This window comes from Cylas formicarius, unplaced genomic scaffold, assembly GCF_029955315.1.
Source record: "Cylas formicarius isolate icCylForm1 unplaced genomic scaffold, icCylForm1.1 PGA_scaffold_2__14_contigs__length_35257938, whole genome shotgun sequence".
Lineage (NCBI taxonomy): Eukaryota > Metazoa > Arthropoda > Insecta > Coleoptera > Brentidae > Cylas > Cylas formicarius.
Window position 1 is genome coordinate 26,814,928 of NW_026844319.1, and position 21,862 is coordinate 26,836,789.

Here is a 21,862-nt window from a genome sequence, read left to right on the forward strand (position 1 = left end):
CAAAAAAATTTTGCCAAGCCTGCTCGCTTCTTTAGAGCTAAACTGAAACCGGCTCGCATTTCACTCTGCACCTGCTTGTATATTGTTTGGGGATCTAAAGGAGAAGTATGAACATTGCCATTTAGGTTAAACGTAAAGACCTGAATCGCGATTAAGATTGTTTGCACACAGATTTTAATAGATTCTCAGATTTTTCGTTGGTAGAAGAATTGATTACAAGAATTCTAATTTCATTGAATAAGATTTCATCTCCGGTTTCGTGATATTTGTTGTAGTATTAAGCCTCTTTCATATTTTTGGAGCCTGGTTGATATTTTTCGTCCTGTCTCTCCAATGTATCATTTGCCGCGTATGGAATTTTGTTTTCGACGGATCGAAGATGTTGAGAGATTTTTGTACGGGGTTGCTTTCGAACTCATTGTGTTGGGAAGGTTTTGGTGAAGTTTATTTTGTAATGGAACGATTAATATCTCCAATGTGGATATTATTAGAAAGAGGAGCATATGTAAGATGTTTTAATTCTAGGTTCAATCACTCTGGTTGAGATAGTTTGACGGCTCTGTAAACAAGAGAATTGATGAACGATGTCACATTGGCTAAATGTTAGCAAGTTTGATTTATAAACATATAAATATATATAATTGTTATAATCAGCACCGCCGCTTATCCGTAGCCGTGCACCAACTTCAACTGACTTCAATTAATTAGTAACGATGAGAAAAAAATAATTGTTATGAATTGTAATTGTAAATTTGAAAAATTCAAGTTGTATAATTCAGACTTCAGCAATTACCCGTAAGAGAATATACGATTATTCCAAAACGACCCCCTACACCATAAAGCAGGCTAGTCACTAGCGAATATGCTCGCTATCATGCTTGCGTTGAGCTTCCGTTGAAGAAAATAACAGTATCTTTTAGGTGGTTATTCAAATACTAACAATTCGATAAACTCTCACTCTCAACTAATTAATATTATAACGAAAATATCCCAATTTGGCTTTTGCCATCGCGTTTAAGTCTTCCCTCTCAACCAGCAACTTACGAACGTATTAGAGAATTTGCCCACACACTAGTGAGTTTTTTGCCTTAATGCTGAGCATGCACCCGGACATATGAGCTAGTGAGTGGTCAGCTTAACAAAACTGAATATTTTTTTTCAATCCAATAACAACAAAACTCGCAAATAATTACTGGACATCCTTATTTCCAAGAACGAAAAGCTGTATTAGTAAATTATTATACACCCAGTTTGATAAACTTTAGTCGCACGTTTGAACAGAGTGAGTGATAAGCACGCCCTTTACAACTGAAATTTTGTTTTTGATTATCAAACGTAATGTTAAGAAAACCTCATAATGAAGTAGACATTTTATTTAATATAATAATTAATTAATATAAAACTTCTTCTTTTCTTTGAAGTATTTGTCTGTCTTTCTGCGTTCTTTGTTTGGTTAGTTGAACTGACAATCATAATAAATATATTTGTGAAATGCTGCCACTGATTTATCGAATCTCAAGCGCTCTATCAAATTTAAGTTTATAGTTCGAAATTAAATTTTGATATACTTTAAACTATCTGTTGTCTGGAGGTTGGATTTAATACCAAGCAACAACGCAAAATACTCCAACATTTTTTTTTGTTTTCTTCTCAATTCCCTGGATTTCATATTCATAACGTGGGTCAACATTATGAATTATATTTTATTTATTTCACCTAACTGAATGTATTTCCGTTGGATATAGTTGTAGTACTCCCATAACTGATGGTTGTCTTATTTCAGGTAATCAAGATATATTGATTTGCGGAAATTGTCGCGAGATGTTTTCCGAGTTACACGATCTTCTGGAACACAAAAAATCCTACTGCAAACTGAGGTTTACGTGCAAGTGTGACAGTAGTAAATCCAGTAAGTAAATCTCTCAAAAAATAACCGAACGAAATCCAATGACGACTTATGATTTCTAGAATCACTTCTAGACGAGCATTCGACGGCTTCCCTTCTATGTGTTCAATGTAAAGACGCCTTTCAGAACGCATGGGACCTTATGGTGCACGCGCAAGCCGCCCACATGGTAAATATATACGAATTAGGAGTACCATCCATGAGGAATTGTTCTTCTCCACCCATATCGCCTAGAGATAACAACACACCGGATAAGGTAAGTGGGCGAGTATCTATGTTTCGGGAGTGTGACGTTATCCTACTGTATGTAGTTTCGAAGTTAGAATATTTATTTTCAAATCTATTATAGTATTAAACTTATACAAAGTTACCATAATTAACTTTAATCTTAACCAAACACAAACTAGACAAAACATGGTATTTAAAGAATTTTATTTTTGGGATATCTGGCGGTCTATTATATTTACGTTTAAAATTACTTTCCCATTTTTATCCCATTTGTCCCATGAGAACTAAATGTATCAAAGCTGATTTTTTCAAAAACAGAACTCCCTATCTATCTGCCAGAAACCCTGCCCAAATGTACGGTAAAGTGTTACAATAAATCATATTTCTTATAACTTATAATCTGAGTGCGTTTTGTGTTTATGTATCCATTACAAAGATCACAATAGGAGAATACATAAAATTTTTAGCCTTGCCTTTCCAGCACTTCAAGCTAAAACAGTGTTTGTTTAAGAAGTGGAAGATATATATTTGTTAAGTTGGGTAATAAAACAAATCTTCCACAAACTTTAGGATTTGGAGGATTTTATTGATTTCGTTGAACGGAATGGAAAAAATAGATTGCCAAAAGGATACATAAGAGATAGACAAAACCCATCACCCTTTTATGATGATGGTTAATTTAAATCTGTTCATTTTGTCTTTTACGTTACATTTTTTTTTGGAGTTATTTTTTGTTTTTTTCTTTTTCTAAAATAAATTTATGATACTTATACCTATTTTAAAATATACAGGTAAAATTATCTAATACAATTTTTTAAATTATTTTTGGTTCAATTCAGTTATTATTCTGTCAGTGTGTGGATATCTCGTTCTTTTATTCTCTAAAACAGTTGTCAGTCAAAATGAATTATTCATATTGGTTATAATAATAATAATATTAATAATACTTCTTTACGATTTTGCTTTACAGGAAAAGTACAAATAAAATGACGTCAAAAACAGACAACGATTGATTAATATAATTAACCAAAATATTCGCCAAGTGTATATGGTTCTAGGCTTATTAACATTTCCCCAATACGTTTCTTAAAATTTCTAATAGTGCTTATACATTTCACAGAGTTCGGTAGATGGTTAAATATCTTGATGCACATATAATAAGGTCATTTTTCTGTTATTGATAGTCTGTGACTAGGTACCATAATATTCTTGGTTCGATTGTTACAATTGTGCATGTTTGCGTTAATTTCATTTCTATTTTTAAATATAAATATTCGTAAATATAGATTCGACACACGGTCATTATCTGTAATTGCTTAAAGCATCCTCTGCAAGAGTCATTGTACTGCATTTTTCTTATCGATCTTATGGTTCTCTCTTGAATAATAAACACTTTTTTTAGCACAGAACTACAACCCCAGAATATTATGCCTTACCGTACAACAGATTCAAATATGACACAATAAACAGTTCTTAAGGCTTCCGTTCTCATAAACCTTCCTAAATTTGGTACATACTGTCCGTATATGCGTTTCCTATTGTAAATATTGGTTTATGTGAACACCTAAAAACTTTGCATTCTCTGTAAACTCTAAATTTATGTTATTAATTAATTCCTAGATAGTCAGGAATCTGGGATTTTTTTTGTTCTAAATAAAATCATCTTTGTTTTATTAGGATTGACTATTAGATTGTTTTGTATGAACCATGAATTTATTCTCTCGAATGCATTTTTCATTTTATTTCTTACAGCCGTGCTTAAATATTTGTATCATCCGCATAATTAGTTATCAAAAAATTATCTATGCGCATTGGTAGATCGTTTATATAAAAAATAAAAAGAATTGGTCCTAGTATGCTACCCTGTGGTATCCCCGTACAATTTTGTAAGGTTTCAGATTTTTTAATAATATTTTTACTTTGGACGATGACTTGCTATTTTCTGTTTGAGAGGTATGGTTGTATCCAATTGAGTGCTTTACCACGAATCCAATATCTCTCCAATTTATACAATAAAATTTTATGGTCTAGCCAATCGAATGCCTTGCTGAGGTCTAAGAATAAACCCATGGCTAAGTTTTTTCCTCAAACCGCTCCAAGATGGTTTTGGTGAACTGAAAAATGGCGGAACTGGTTGATCTGGTTTTTAAGTAGGCATGTTGAGAGCTAGAGAACGATTCACATTTGTTGATAAATACAACTAATCTGTAGCATATCACCATTTCAAACGGTTTGGAAAAGCTGGGTAAAAGACTCATTGGTTGATATAAAGTGACATACGTCAAACTCTAATCCTTCTGTTTTAATAGTGGCCCAAACAAACTGATTTTTGCGATAATGCTAAGCGTAACACCTTCTCAATGCATCCTTATTGAAGCATTGCTTGAAGACAGATTAAATATCATAATGTTAAGGAGACTTTGAGGTGTTCCTTGAATAAGGGATACCTTGAAGGGCGAGTATAAATATAGGCATTAATTAAAATTTATGGTATAAAAAAACGTCGTACCAGAATAATATAAACGAAAAGAATATAAAACATATTCTGCTTTCAGCTTCTGAAGTTAAATGTATTCCGTATATTTATTCATTAACCCCCGTAAATTATTAATGTTTCGATATCGCCCAAACACAACGTGGATAGTAAACCGCAATAGTAGATCTCTAGTCCCGAGTTGTCACAGCAGTACGTTTAGATTAATCAAGGACTCACCGCGGGTCAATTTAAATTATTAATTTGGTAAAAGGCATTCGTTGTTCGCTTTAGATCAAAACCCTTGTCATTATATTTTTGTCATTTTCCTCACCCTCCCGGATTTTCAACCCTTCGTCGTTTTAAATAATTGAAAAATAAGTCGAAAAGTCTCTACGGTCGCGATAGATAATTGGGGTTAAAACAAGGCACAACGAATACCGTCAGCTATTTATTCAGGTAAAATATCTCATAGCACCCCTTTGTTATGGAGTATTTTCGCGGAATACATTTTTTGCGGATCCTGTTTGCTCATCAAATTTTGCCCATTTTCAGCAACTCTCCGGTTATCGCGATTACCGCGCCATTTGAAAAAATCAATTTGCTTGATCCTTTTGCTTTGGCCCTCGAACGCCACATCGTAAATTAGATTTAAATTCCTTTTGCTTCCTCTTTTTAGCACAGTTTGGTCTCGCGTACCTTGCTCCTCGTTGTTGTCGTGGACAACATTATCGACGATGTTACTCACCGTTTTGATTACCTCGTCGCGTTCCGCATGAGCTCGTCTTTTGTGGAGCAACTTGGCTTTCTTCCTGATATATTTCCTCCTCAAAATGGAATATGTCTCTTGAACTTGGCTCAAATTCTTCTTTTTGTGGTTTACTCGTGCTGGCATTACAATTTCTAATCTTTCGTCATCATAAGGGGCACCATTCGGTAAACCGCTTTCAACCGCTTCCCTTTCCCTCAATTTTTGTAGGTTGTTTTGGAAATCGGTAGGCTCCAGCAGTGCGCGGTTGCCAACAGACGCGTCCTTGGGACTAAAATCCCTACAGTGCCGGTATCGCTGGCAAACTTCATCCAAAAGCTTCTGCCGTTCCTCCCTCAGTTTCGTCAAATTGAAAAGATAAACCTCGCGGTCGACTTTTAAGCGTTGGATAAATTTTTCGCGCATGTAACTGATTTTCTGTCGCCTGTCAAACGTTTCCTTCTCCTTTTCCTTAATTTCGGTGATTTTCTTTTGGAATTTTTCTCTTATCAGTTGCACTTTTTGTCGATGATTTTTCCCCAACGCGTTCCATTTGACATCGAGTTCCGTGAACCGTTTTTCGCACTCGCTCTGACCAGTTTCGTCGACCTCGGTGGATGACTTGTTTGCATATATTCTAGCGATTTTTTCTATAACGTCTCCTTCTGAGAGCAAAGGTTTAATATTTTTGAGTGCTTTAGAACTTGCCTGCAGGTCTTTCCTCGTCCCCGCTTTTGAGTTTTTTTTCGCCTTTTTACCGGTTCCTTTCTTATCGGCCGCGGGGTTTCCTTCAGTTGCTTTTGTGAGTTCGTTGACTAGTTTAATTAAACACAGGTCTTGGATGAGAGTAGCTACAAACATTTGAAATTTCCGATTTCGCAGCAATTTTTTCACCGTCTGAAATCTGGGTTGCTGCTCTTTCTTAGATTCGTCCTCAGCTTTATAGTCTTTCGCCAAGAGATCTTCATCAAAGTTGTCAAACGAGGTCAATGACAGATTAGAAAACTCTTTCGCGTCACAAACTCCTTCGTCTGCGAAATTTTCATTGATTTCGTCCATCACAGTACTTAGTAAATCGTTATCTATAACCGTCGTTAGATTTCGTTTTCCAAATGGTTTGATATTGTTTAAGTTCTCTGAAGTAGGCAGTTTTAGAACAATCAAAAACATTGCCACCGTGACGGCCAGTAAAAAGATCGTGTAAACAAGATTTATGGGCTCTTCTGTAATATTTTTATCCTTCTTTTTCTCTTTCTTGTCGCCGTTTTGCAACAAATCAGTTACGCTACCATCCAACACCTCGTTTTTGTCGTTCTGCTTGGCATCTGTACGACTTTTTGAACTTGTCACCGACGAATCGGGCGGCTCTTCTAACAATGTCCAGGACGAGTTCGAACTCAGATCCGAGCTACTACCAGAAGTGGTTTTACTCATTACGAAAATTTTACGACGATAATGAGTCGGAAAAGCAAATTGTGATGGATATTGACGTTTGGTGATTTTCACAAGTTTTATTTTGTTGCCATGCAACTTTTGGCAGATAAGCGGTAAAATTAGAGTATGTGAGTTACCGCGATAGTAGGAAAATTTGTTGCCCCACTTGGTTATGATCACTTGGATATATGTATTATTCTGTTCAAGACTTAACTCAAATTTCAATGGAGCAAAAGAGCCTAACCTAATTAGAATGTTAACCGCATAAGGGACGGAATACCCATTAACTTTGGCTGTCACCATCGCTATCCGACTTTGTTGAGACCTTCGCTGAACAGTTGGTTGGAGAACATTCTAAACCATTCCCTAAAATTCTTAAGCTAGAATGTGCTCCTTCTACCTTGACTATACTCGTATATTTTGAGCCTCGAATTATATGTGTGTATAAAATATTCAAGCTTTTTGCTTTTAAGAGATCTTATTATATCTATATTAATTCTTAATTGTAAATTTACATCTCTACTACAAAGGAATTTCTTAAGTATTATAACGATAGATCTAGCAATTTATGTATATCCTTGATTTTACTTTTATTCTGCACCCACGTTCCCAAACATTTGTTGTGTTGAACCCTCTCTAGAGGCAAGTTATCTATCACACGCATGATCTTTGCAGTATCGTTTGTAAGTCATTTATACCATCTCTTATTAATTATTTGTGGATTAACTAACCTGTCCGCCTTTAGAATTATCTAAGTTGAGCTAAACGAGAAAGTAAGTTTTGTCCGATTAGTGATTCTACGTTTTCAATGAACATTGGGTGCAAATAAATGTGTCTCCTTCCCACAGAACTTTATCTTCTATCTTTTTCTCGATATCGAGAATTGCGTATCCGATGCCTATCATGATTTGGATTTGAGCTTTCATTAGTGGACTTATTTTTTTATCCTTGTTACTTTCGAAAATCGATGAAATCGAATTTTTCAAAAGTATTTGCGGTCACAAATGATCAGCGTCGAAAAAAAAATTTTTTTTGTCTGTTTGTCCGTTCTCCGTTCTCCGTTTTCGTCGTTTGGTTTTTCCTGAATAACTTTCGAACCGTTGGAGCTACAAAATTAAAATCTGCCTTCACGAGGCACATAAGCTTAAAAGAAATGGCCCTTTTTTTCGCGATTTTCGATTGTTTTTTGGATCTTGCTATGAAACACGAAAAGTGTCCGAAATTTGAGGCAATCGAGTTCATATTTGGCACATATATGCAGCTTTGCTCCCTGACGGAACCTATTGAAAATGAAAAAAAAAATCGCGTGTGCAAGAGTCTACAAAAAACATCATTTTTCAAAAACTGTTTACGAGACCAAAAAAAATCTTAAACCATAAGAAACAGAAGATACGGCTCTATAAATTTTTATTCTTGACAATTTTTCAAAAATATATGGATCCCCCTATTATTGAAAATTAGTTATAACTGAAAGACTATGATTCAGATTTCACTTTCTTTTATATTGCGATATAGCCCGTATAGACAGCAAAAACTTTTGTATTTAAGGTTTTCACCTATTGTACAGGGTGTTCCCGATATTCCGTGCTAAATGAGGAAGGTGTAAATTGTTCTAAATTTGCAGATATCAACTTCAAATTTAGTAGAGAAATAAAAGTCCGTGTCCACATTTAAACGGTAGAAATTGGGCGCAATTAAATTTTCCCAAGTATTTTTTTAAAATGTTTGAAATTTTTTTTTGGTAATTTTAGCTTCCAGAAATTCTTTAACCGGAAGACGCAGAAGATCCAGTGCAATAACATTTATTTCGAGCATTTCTTACAGGGTTTTCAAATTATAGGCAAAAATCTAAAAGACCTAGAAAATTGTTCTTTTATAGAGTAAATTATTAGCAGCAAATCAAAAATCCTAAAAAATATTAAAAAATATGGCTAATTGGTTCAAACGGTGTCATAGATCAAGAGCTACAATTTTTGTATTTGCGGTTTTCATCTATCACATACGCTGCTCGGGATATTTTAAAAAATACATATTGAAATCGTTATTTCAGGGGCTGTCATGACGCGATGACGTCATTGATTATTACGGCGCACTGCATGGTTTCAGAAAAAAATTGTTTTCTCGAAAACCATTTACTATTTTCAAAAAATTTTTAAACCAGGAAAAGTGGAAAATCCAGGGCTATAACCTCTTCTTCAAACAATAATTGTATCATATACAGGGTGTGTCGTTTATGGGCAAAAAATCCGAAATACGAAAAAAATCTTCCGTATTCAATTTATAGAATGTGCTTTCAATGTCTGTGCGAGCTGGCAACAACAGGTCGGAGATTAGATGTTTAAACCGCATCGAAGCCGTAAATTTCGCGCGCCGCTGGCTTTTACCTTTTCCCTTTTGTAAAGGTTGACGTGAAATTAGGCCTCACTTAACTAAATGAAATGAGCTGCTCCGAACTTTGACTAAGGTTAATGTCTGTCGGGAAACTTTGGAGAATGGGAACAAAATAGAACAAAATGTCACACTTTTAGAGAGATTTTGTATAAAATGCTGATTTGTTACTGCATTCCTAACGATAGCAAAATCTAGTTGGTTAAATTTACTCTCAAATTGGCAAGAGAAATCTGGTGATAATTATGTGTAGTTAAAGAAATAAATTCAAAAATTGGTGTATCACTTAAAAAATCTCCCAGCTTAGTTCTTTGTACGTGAACCACTTAGTTGGACTACTTTATACGGTTATTCAGCTCATTAATTTAAGGATTAATATTATTTTGGACAGCTGGCTGCATACAATACTTCCAGGTCTAACTAGAGCCAGAAAATACTGAGTTGTCGACTATAAGATTTCGAATAATATATGGAAATGTTAAAAATAAATTAAAACCATGGAACTCTCAAAGTCACATTTCAAACAAAAACGTTTTGGTGCCTTTTTTAAATAAATTTTGATTTAATTTTTCAAACAAACAGACTACTGTAATACTATTTACAAAATTTCTTTATACCTCCAGCGTGGGTTGTTGTTGAGTCCAACTCGATAACGTTTTGCCAATTATCCTGTGGGCTTCTTCACAGCTAAACTGAATCTGGCTCGCATTTTACTTTGCACCTGGTTATATATTGTATATAATCTCAGCCGGAGACACTGAACCCAGAATTAAAACACCTTACCCCTGCTCTTCTGTCTAATAATTTCCACATTAAAGATATCAAGCGTCCCATCTGAAAATACACTTCACCACAACCTTGCAATAGCAATAAATCCGAAAGCAATCCCACACTTATCACTGTTGACCTTTCTTAGTTTCAAAACATCACTGACCACATATCAAAAGTTCTAAAGAAATATAACGTCAAAACCAGATTTACCACTTGTCCAAAAATCTATCAACATCTTCGATCCGTCAAAGATAAACTTCCATTTGAGATGCCAGGAGTTTATAGCATTCCATGCAAATGCGTCAAACAATACGCTGGAGAGACCTGACGAAAAATACCAGCTGGGCTCAAAAAACATCAAAGAGCCTTAAGACTAAGACAAATAAAATCATCAGCAGTTGCCGAACACCACAATCACGACACGGGACATAAAATTGTATTCCACAAATCTAAAATTGTTGCATGTAATCAATTCTTCTACCAATGAAAAATCCGAGGGTCTATAGAAATCTATAAGCAACCTAACAATCCAACAGAGAACAGGACTAAAAATAATGGAATTTAATGTACAGATTTACATCTCTAAAGAAGGTTTGATTATGGAAAACCCACTTAGTCCTTTGTTAGCCGAGATTTTTTTGGATAATTTGGAAAATATCATACTAGAACATCCTTTAAGTAAAAGCTTTCTATGGTGGTATAAATACGTGGATGATGTCTTTGCTGGCTTTGTATAAAATTCACTATCGAGATTCAACAGGACAACTCTATCAATTTTTTAGACTTAACTATTACGAAAGCGCAAAACAAATTAGATTTTTCAAATTATCATAAACTTTCACACACGGACACAGTCATAACAGCTCAAATTATACATGCATTTCACTCTTTTATACACAGACTTCTTAATACGCCACTCTCAACAGAAAATTACAACAAAGAACTTAATACCATTAACCAAATTGCACTGAACAACGGCTACAAAAACGAATCCAGACAACAGTAAACTCTATTTATCCGAAACCTAATACAGAACACGAACACTAAAACAATTACATACATAGGAGAACCTATGAAAAAGTTTCAAAACATTTGTCAAAATGTGGTTTAAAAATAGCTTTCAGAACTAACAACACAATAGGAAAATTTTTGAAAAACAATAAAACGAAATGTCCAAAATCTCAAAAACCAGGTGTCTACAGGTTGAAATATTTATATTGGAAAAACACATTTTTGACGACAATTTTGATATTGTACATACAGCCACAAAAAGTAGAAAATTAAATTTATTGGAAGCCATGGAGGTTAACAAAATGAGACATTCAAATGTAACGATCAATTAGATTAAATTACCTCTTCTCACAACAACATTAATTAAGGTTTTATGGTCATTTTTGGGTATATATAGTAGCAGGTAATTTGTAAATACTATATTTGTTGTCGAAACAATTGTCATGTTAAAATATATAATTTCGTGAAAATCTGAACTTTTAGTTCTTATTTATTTTCATAAATGGATTTTCATCAAGTAAAAGTCACCTCAGTTGAATTTCTAACAATAATAACAACAACTACTCAATCATGAGACCGGACATAAAATTTCTATAAGCAACCAAAGAATCTTAACCTCGACTCAGATGTCATTTGTCACCAATATGTAAATCAGTCATCCGAGACGATATTTATGCCCCTCATTTAGCTCCGCCCCCCTCAAACAATATTCCTTGCTTTTCGTGAACTAACGCCGTACTATCCAAGGTAAACAAATTGGCGCATAAACCGAAACAAAATAAAAAATGGCGCACCAATAATCCACTTTATGTCGGGTTCCTTAACGGAACGATACGATGCTATCTTTCTTTTATAATGCAATTAAAGTGGCTGTCCTACCCATTTCGTTATTAGTCCGACGAAATGACGCAGAAAGAGATACGTTTTACTGCCACAAATTGAGTTATTGCCTGCATGAGGCGATTCTTGAATATCCATCAAATTTTAGTAACTCGCGAAATGGGATATCAACGGGCATTAATGGATTTTTGTAGGTTCGACTATTTTTCCTGAGATAAAGGTAACATTTATTCGTGTTTTTGGGTTAATTAAAATCCGAATAATAAAAATAAGAATTATTCCGCTTAAACTTCTTTCAATCATTACGCAGAAGTTGGCAATGAAATAACTATACAAAACAAACATGAAATAATACACGAAACACAAAAATTAAATAAATGATACAACGGATACAATAAAACAGTTCTCAATTTGTAAGTAAGATGAATGGAGGTATGGTCTGTTCGTAGATATAAAAAAGTGACCAATTGCTTTTGAATGGGATTAGCCAAGGGTGGTCATTAACATACAATGCAACAAGATTATTACCTAAAGATTCGGAATTTAAATTCAGGTAAAATTGTGGTCCGTAATAGAAAATAATTTTATACCTACCTGTGTTCAATATTCTTTGGTTTGGTATACTACTTAGTATAAGTTTATTAGTAATCATTCTTATTTTGAATCGTGTGCGAATTATGCAAAATATGTGCGTGTCTAGTGTATCTCAGGAGATGCTCCCACTCAAATGTAGAAAACATTATTCTATTGAGACTAAGGAAGTTATAAACAATGTTTATTTGACTCTCATTGAACGTGGTGCCAGCAAGCAAGCATCTTTAGAAGAAACGACCACATTGACGAAAATTCCAACATCAACTGTATGGAAAATTGGGAATAATCCCATTTCAGCGAAGAAAAAAAGAAGCGATGCTGACATTTTCTCGAGTGTAGATGAAAGTGATCAAGATATAATACGGCGTAAAATTTACCAGTTATACGAGGAACAAAACGTGCCTACATTATATATCTTAATTAGGAGGCTTGAAAAAGATGAAACCAGTGTTAAATGTGGCAGAACTACCTTATGGAACAAAAGCCAATTAGTACTTGGATGAATCCTGGTACGACACTTATGATACTCCCGAAAAGGGTTGGGTTCACTCAACTGATAAGTGTAAAACGAACGCGCCATCAAAAAGAGGTAAAACAATAACTATTTTGAAAGCTGGCTCTAAAGATGGTTGACTTCCAAATGGACTTTCTCTGTCTGCGAAAAATATTAAAGATTCTTCTCTGGATTACCATGAAGACACCGCCGCAGATTTATTTGAAAGTTGGTTTAAAAACAAACTATTTCCAAACATTCCTCCTAATAGCGTAATTGTGATGGACAATGCAAGTTATCAAGGTAGACAGTTGACTAAAACAATCCAAAACTACATGTATAATAACGACATTCATTTTCACGAAGCTTATACCAAAAAGCAATTAATTGAGGTTCTACAAAGCTTGAACCTACATCTGCGATAATTATGCAAAAAATCTAGGGCATACAGTTTTGAGGCTTCCACTTTACCACTGTATATTTAATCCCTTTGAACATGTTTGGCACCAACTGAAATCTGCCATTCGTCGTAACAATGTTTTTCCCCGTGTTAACTCCAATGTCCTCAAAGGTATAGCGCCCGAAGTTTTTAACAGTTGGGCAAATTCTGTTAAACATATAGAAAAAGCAGAACAATCCTATATCCATATTGCAAATAATATAGAACAAATAATAATTAGAACAGGCGACGATAGCCATAGTGTGAATAATTTTAGTAATTTAAGTAGGTAATAAAAATAATTTGTAATTTTATTTTAGATTTAAACATAAATACATAAATAAATATTGTTTAGTATCTTTCCTAACAAAACCCCAAATAATTACATTCTAAGCAAAGTACGGTCCTGTTCGGCCATATTTCTTTCATTCTTACACCTTGCCAGGGTCTTTCCTTAATTCGTATCAGTTAGTCACTTTCTTATATCTATGAACAGACTTTAAATGCAGGCAAAACAATGATAATGGTATTTAATCAAGGAATTGAGGATGTGGAGGAATTTATGGGTTTAATGACAGATTCCCGCATCTTAATGAAACAAATCACAAAGGAATGTCGCCTTCATCGTCAAATCTTCATTAGTTGAGGCCTAGTAGAATGTTGTTTATGGACGAAATGTTTTCATCTGTGGAATCTTCAACTGCAACATCATCACTGGAACTTATCGCTGTCTCTCTGTTTATAATGGAATAATTTCCAATTCAGGACTGTATATTTCGGAGACACCCTTTATCGGGTCTTGCTAATTTTTTCGTCGATCGTTTGTTTCTTCTCTCTGGTCCGCCTTTTTAGGGACTTTAAATTGGTCGTTATGAGACGAAAAACACGAAGATTGTACGACTCGGAATGTAATCATTTCGCCAGTAGGCTAACAAAGTGGCCGTATAAAAGCCCTTTACTTTACACAAATAAGTTTCAGCTTCTCCCTTCATCTGGTATTCGTTGCCTCTTTTGTTTCCCATCTGAAGGGCCGTCGTACTTCTAATTTGTATACGTCTAAAAATCCCCATGGAGATTTAACAGCTTTCGCAAGTAGACAGTTTCGAACAATAACAAACTCGAGAGATCGTCTTTATATAATTCCGAACGTTCTTAACAGAATTACTTTAAGTTGTTTATTTAAATTACGGAATTGCTCTTGACGCTATTGTTGCCTTTCAGCTTATGATGAATAGATTGACGATTCTTTGCATGATGATAAATGGTTTTTGTCTCATTTCGAGTTATGGTCTGAAAAGGGTTCGTCGAGATTTTGCACGGTATTTTGCGGGACAATTGTTGACTGTTTTCTCGAAATATTTTACAAGGATGTTATAGGATTCTATCGTAGGATTGGTGCGAACTTAACTGAACGGGATTTGGATGGTATTGTTAATAAGTTGACTCCGAGTTGAGTTGCAAACTTGCTATTAATTAAAACATAATTGGTTTTTTGCTGGCGAATCTGCTAACGGCGGACAAACAATAACAAATCATTACAGTCGTGTTTATTAATTTGGCAAAGTTTGAATGCTTTTATAAAGCTAAGTTTTATTTCGTTTCTTGTAATTTTAAACAGAATTTTAAATGGGAAGTTCTGTCGCCAATTTTTCTGACTTACGTTGACAGTAACTAATCCCATCGATTATCAAACAAAGTGAAATAGCAGGTAGATATTTATCAAATATATAGAAACAAAATAACGTCATTTTCAGCAGGAAATAAAGGTTTCCAAAGCTCCTGTTTTTTATTTACCAATCGTGTATAACATTTTTGTAAATGATTTGCTGAACTATCTCTCTAAGTTTGAAAAGCCTGTTCTCTACGCGGATCACCCCAATATCATGAATGACGCTTTTGGGGTCTCTTCAACGGAACTGTTAATCACACTGTTTTCATTAATACTGAAGATAAGACAATTGAGAATAATTATAGTACTAAGTTTCTGGTATATTTTTATACGTAAAAACTAACGTGGCACGCCCATGTTGAAATTATTGTATTTTAGCTTAGTTCAAGTGCCCGGATAGCAGGCTGCATACAATGCACGGGCCTGTAGAGAGTTTTTCTACATTTCCCGTATATCAGAAATATAACAACTCTTTCTCCATTTGTAAATTGATTATTGTTTCCCTTGATAATCCAAACCAAAATCAGTAATCAGATAAAAATGTACAAAGCCACCTAAGTAACATTTGCTTTTATAAAAATGTATTTACTTATCCGTTTATTTCCTTCCTGTGAGCTTATTTTTCAATGGATTTTGAAAATTTTGGTGTCAAAATGTTGCAAAAAGAGTACCGGCTTTAAAAAGTTTTTATTCCCACTAGGGTGCTATTTGAAAAAACTAGGTTATCCTAAAAAAATAATAGTCCATTACATTAAATGCTACTTGCCATTAGACAAGTAGAGTTTCATTTACAATTTTTCACATGATCAGGTGACTGGGTATTTATGCTGGTTGCAGCCTCCTAGACACAATTTTCAAAAATTAATTAAAATTTAAAAAAAAAAAATCCTGCGTAGAATGATCTAAATCCAAAAATTCGAAAATTACTGTCGTTTCCGCTCAAACCGGAAACGCAACCATTGACTACATATTGTCAAAAAATTGGCCTTTCAGCCTTTTAAATTTCAAATCACTCTCTCACGCCGTTTAAAAGTTATAGAGTGATCCCACTTTTTTGTATCACCCGGTATATATTATTATAATTATTGATTATACATTGCACCATATCGACAGGCAAAATATTTGAGCAAACAACTTCTCTGCAAAAAAAATCTCGTAAAGGAAAAGCCCGTCAAGAGTTAAAAAGCTGACTCTAACAAACTAGAGCAATATATACGTTTTTAGTGGAAGTAGGAGATTAGAATTAGAATTTCTTTGAACTTGTTCAAAAATTTGATTAAATTCTTATTAACCAACTGCTTGTCTTCCTTATGGAAAACCTTGTAAAATGATAATAATAATATCTGTCTTCAGTTTCAATACTCGTGTGGCAATGTTCTCAAAATATTAGAGGTACTCACGTAATCACAGTTTCACTAATTTCATCACCAGACACTTTAATTTGATGTGACAGATTCTCTATTTACGGAGCCCCAAGTAATCACATTCTAAAATAAGTTGGTTACAAAATCTAATTCCCCATTAATTACTTCTAACATAACAATATTTATTTAAACAGCACGAATGCCAACAATATTTTACCTTTAGTGTTAAAATTGTACTCAACATGGTATTCAAACCCTAAAACTAAACTCCACCAACTGTTAATTTTCTACATTTTACCCGTACAGGCAGCGGAGTTCGACCAACAGTTGCGTGAGAAAAGATGCTTTCCAAATAAGTTAGAATCTGCAAAACTCAACGTTTTTCTTGACACTTAGTGATAAAAATAATATTTAAAAATTACAAATCTCCAAGTAGTTGGTAGTTATAGTTGTAGCATTTAACTCACGAGTATTTAATAAAAACGAGTGTTTAAAAAAGTTTACCGATCGTGTTGCATACTACACTTTTTTTCTACTCCCGTCTGCAAAATACCTAATTACCCACCGATCTAGCGTGCGGGAAGCGCCACTTTACCACGTCAGTTTCGTTTCCCATGAATCCGAGCAACTTCGGACATTTCCGGGATTCTACCGCACGGATTTAGGAGCAATCGGATGTTTTCGGAGATATTTCCCAGGCTTTGAATTTTGACGTTTGTCAATTCTGAAGGTCATGTGAGTGAATGTATTCGTGTTGTTTTACGAAAATATACCCAAAAAGTAACGGTCGTAGAAAAAGTATAGTATTAAACACGTTCGGTAAACTTTTTAAGTGACTCGCTCTGCTGCGCTCCGCTCGTGTCAAACTCGTGGGTCAAATGCCGTTTACCGCACTTGCTGCATAATATACTATTCAACGACAGTTAGTTTTTGGGTACATTTTCGTAAAGAACACTAATCAATTCACTGACATATCCGTCAGAATTGACAAACTTCAAAACTCAAGGCGTGGGAAATATCTCCGAAAACATCCGATTGGTCCCAAACCCGTGCGGTAAAATCGCGGAAATGTCCGAAGTGGATCGGATCCATGGGAAACGAAACTGATGCGGTAAAGTAACGCTTCCCGCATACTAGGTCGGTGTGTAATTAGGTATTTTACAGACGGGAGTAGAATAAATGTTTTAAGTGGAAATTTCTAAGCCTACCAACCTTGTAAAAAAAATTTTAATTGACAAATACGGTTAACGTCTTTGTTCAGTTTTGGTTATTTATTTTGTATATTGACACTAAATATTAATTCATTACCTGGGTTTTCTATATATTGATTTCTTTATGATTCGGGGTTAATCGAATACATTTATCAATTTTTATTTTAATTTAATTTTTTATATACTTTATGGTAAAAAACGCGTGTCATTTCACCGCGATAATATGAGCCCTCGGGTTTTGTTTGGCCGAATTACCGCGCATAGTTTTCGCGTGTTTGCGATTGGTAACCCCCACTACATTGCTGCAATGGACATGGTGTGGAGAAAGAAAATCCGAGAGGTCTCGGGGGTCTTACACTAGAGTGCACATAAGGTAGGCCGTTTATTTTATAATTCGAGGGTTTATCCGTAGTTTTGTTTTGTTTGTGATCAAATTTTAAATTAAGAATTTATTTCGATGAACTTGTATACTATTATTCCACACGCGGCTTCTAAAAGGAAGTCTAGGAAACATTGAGTTTCTTACAGTCTTAGTATGATATAGCTATAGAAAGTTTTTTTTTTATTTCTTGCTACAACTCCTCAAGATTATAGTATTCATTAAGGATGACATTCCAATCGAAGTCTTAACTTATCAGTTTTCGTTTGGAAGAAATGTTCTAAAAATTTTCTGCATGTTGTTACTTACTCCTAAAGGATCGTCGTTCAAGTTTGTTTTTATTTGCACGAAAATTCCCAAACTGCATTAGAAAATTGCATCGACTTGGCGCATTGACGGTAAATCCCTTTTGAAAAGTCCCTTTCCATTCGCTGCGTGTATTCGCACTCGTGACTCGTGAAAGGAGCGGAACAAGCCCCGAAATAGGAACGGATTTGATGAATGAGTTTGTGGATAACCATGCCGACGAAAGGTTCCACTGCTTATCTTTATTTTTGGTAAACGTGGTTTTCTTTTCGCTGACTCTTTAAGTGATTCATTACGAAGATAAATCTGCACACTGTAGCATGGTTTTTCGAATCTGTTAGTTCTTGGAAATGTTGTGGTTAACACTGTCGTGTACGCTACTCTGCAATACCCAATTATTCATTTATTAGACGTGTGTAAGGTGTCACTTCAAGAAAAGACCATTTATTCATATCAATAAGATACACGATATACATAAAATTAAAAAACTTGCGACAACTTTCAATGGGAGAAGAGACGAATAATATTACCAGATATCATTATGGTTCATTTTTTTTATTTCACGAAGTGTCGGTTGGGTTCGAAACCCTAACACTAACTTTTGCGTCCCCTGTTTGCTCCTACTCACTTAACACATTTGTACAAATGACTTGGAATCTCTGTAATTCATAGTCTTCGTTCCTATGAGGTTCGTCCCAAGGCATTCCCAACTTTGGAAACCATAACTAACCAAAACTAACACAAAATGTGGTTTTATTATCATCGCCACAGACCACCCCACAGCAAGTTCTAAATTTTTGAGGTACCCGCTCAGGCCAATAAGCAGTGCTGTAATTTTTCTGAACTGTTTCCGACCTATTTTTTTTCTCTTGGTCCCTCCAGGAATGTTTACGACGTGTGTGACCGATGGTTTCGTCAAATTGTACTCAACTTCAAACGATGATTCAAGTTTAATTCGCTATCTCCTACATATTAGTTTAAAGGATTAAACTAATACCTAATTTAGATTTCTCACCGTCGAAGTATGAATTCAAAATCTTCACTAGATTTGCTTTCAACACCTTGTATCTACGTATGTATGTCGATGGTGTAGCCCCATGGCCGGTATAGTGGAGATCGGAATTTCTTGCAGACGATTACAGCATTTTACATTGGATTGAAGAAGTTGAAACTTGAGAGATTATCCCAAAATTGGGGAAAATTGTAAGTTGAAAGCAATACCAAAGTAAATAGCAAAATTGTCTTGTGTTTTGTTTTATCTGAAGAAGGTTGATATTTTATTTTATGACCTGTAATGGTGCCATTTTAAATTTGTATTCTTTTTTTTTCTACCCAATTTTCTGTTCCTTTTTAAATGTTCTGATCTGATGGTGGTTTAGCTCGTGGCTTCCTTTTAAGTATTACTGCAATCGACACCAAGGGAAAATCAACAACTAGTTCAAGAAAAAAAGTAAGGAGTCAGCTGATAAGTTCAAAATTCACCACGCCCTCTCCTCCATATATTTTTGTTTTCCTTCATTTTGACTAAATATTGTTATATATCTTAGGCCTATGACAATAGTGGCAACATCTAGAATTCGCTTAAAACTACCACGGCGGATCAAATTAAATCTGTTAATAAAACATTCCATAACATTTGGGCTTCCATAAAGGCTTTCTTAAATTAAAATTGGGACGGTTAAATTAACAGATTTTAGCCTTCAGACGAAGCCAAGAAGAAGCGAATAAGAACCGCATCCTTCAGATTAATTCCATTCTACACTTTCCGCCCTTTCTTTTTAAGTCGCCTGACTTTTGGGATTTCATATTGTTATTAATTTTGAATTATATATTTGTCCTAAACTTTGCAAAGTTCTAAAGAGTGTCCTAAACATTTAGTAAGAAGGAAATTTTCGATTCCACTTGTTATCATGTTTCTAAAACGATCTACATTAAATAAATTTAAAATAGTATCTTTATATTTCTCATTTTTGTCATAAGACTTATTTGTTTTTTTTTCTATTAAGAGCACCGCAAATCAACCACTTCACGTTTTAAAATGGACCAGTCTGTATAATTTTTCTAAAGAAAGTCTTTTTTAAATCGATTTCAAAAATATATCGTTAATTGGTATTCGATATCGTCGTTTTTAAAATAACTTTAGTTTATTATTCAAAAATAGAATTTAGCAATCAATGTCAATTTTGAGTTTTGATGGCACTTCGAGATATTAATAGTGTCACGACTTATTATCATTTATCAAAACCATATTTGTTAGTGATACCAAATTTGCCTTTTTTATTCAAACAATCAATTAGTGAAACAGTAAATATCAACGTTGAAATCAGAATCGGTATTTTAAAAAGATGTTATTAATTTTTTTGTCTTTACGACGATAATTTGTTTTTATTGATATGTTATTCTTATAATTTTTTTTTTTTTTGGATATCTAGAGACTCGAAAAAACAGTATTGTAGTTATATGAACTGAATGTTATACCACACCACTGAATTAATGCATATATTAAACAACTTTCAAATCGTTTATTTTGTGGCCTATAAAACCGAACTAACCAAACCGAAACTAACCAAATTTTGAACTGAGGTGGCTTTTACTTGATGAAAATCCATTTATCAAAATAAATAAGAACCAAAAGTTGAGATTTTCACGAAATTATATATTTTGACATGACAATTGTTTCGACAACACCGTGTCTTTATCAAATGCACACTTTTGGTTTTTTTTTCATTTTTCTACACAAACAAAAATATTCTAAGGCATAAAATCTGAATTCCAAAATAAGAAAATTCAAAATATCATGTTGTATCTTTGACATTTAACAGGATTTATCGTTTGAATTTGGTAGCATTTATTTCATAAAATGCGTCTTTTCAAATTACTATGATTAGAAAGTAAAGCGATGTCCCTATATGTATGTATGCTTACAGGAAAAAAATATATTAAAAAGAGGTAAAAATATACCGGTTGCCAAGAAATACATTACAAAAGCTACAAGTTCTATTTAGTCTATCGAAAGAAGATTTGGTCACTTCCGGTTTCATCCGAAATGGTTTCGGTACCAAATTTTTAAATGGTAGCAACATAGAGAAAATATTGTTTGCAATGTCAGTTTTGCAGTGTTCTGGATTCTGAATCAGAATACAAATATAATGACTATTCAATGCATAGTTTGTTCAAAAAAAGTCGCAATTAAAAAAAAAAATTTGAACATGGAAATGTAATTATGCTCTATGACCTATATACTATACAGCTGATACACCTCACGACTATGACACTTCCTCAAAACTTTGCACGGTTTTTCCCAACAACAATACACTTTTCGTGGAAATTTTGATGAAGTACTGCAAAAACATACCACATCCGAAGGGAAACGGTCGTATTAATGAACAACTATCAGCGGCGATGTTGATTCTTCAACGTCACGAGACGTTATTGGTTGGTTTGAAATGAATGAATTGAAAAGGTAAACGCATAATCAAGCAATCTTTATTTCTAGCGGTTAGTTATTACCTATTAATTACTTAAAAAGAAACACAAACAGTCAAGGTCAATTAAATTGTTAATGCATGATAATTTTATTTTTAGATTCTTCTGGAAATGTTCGGTGT

General features: G+C 34.2%; 1 protein-coding gene across 4 annotated transcripts in view; it reads left to right on the forward strand.

The window, feature by feature from the left end:
- The window catches only part of LOC132697907 (heterogeneous nuclear ribonucleoprotein C-like 1), a 445,425-nt gene that overhangs the window by 406,991 nt on the left and 16,572 nt on the right, over positions 1–21,862 (forward strand). For all 4 annotated transcript variants that reach the window (XM_060663660.1, XM_060663658.1, XM_060663659.1 and 1 more), the window contains 2 exons: positions 1,784–1,909; positions 1,969–2,162. In XM_060663660.1, the coding sequence (XP_060519643.1) occupies positions 1,784–1,909; positions 1,969–2,162 (320 nt within the window). The remainder of the gene's footprint in view (positions 1–1,783; positions 1,910–1,968; positions 2,163–21,862) is intronic.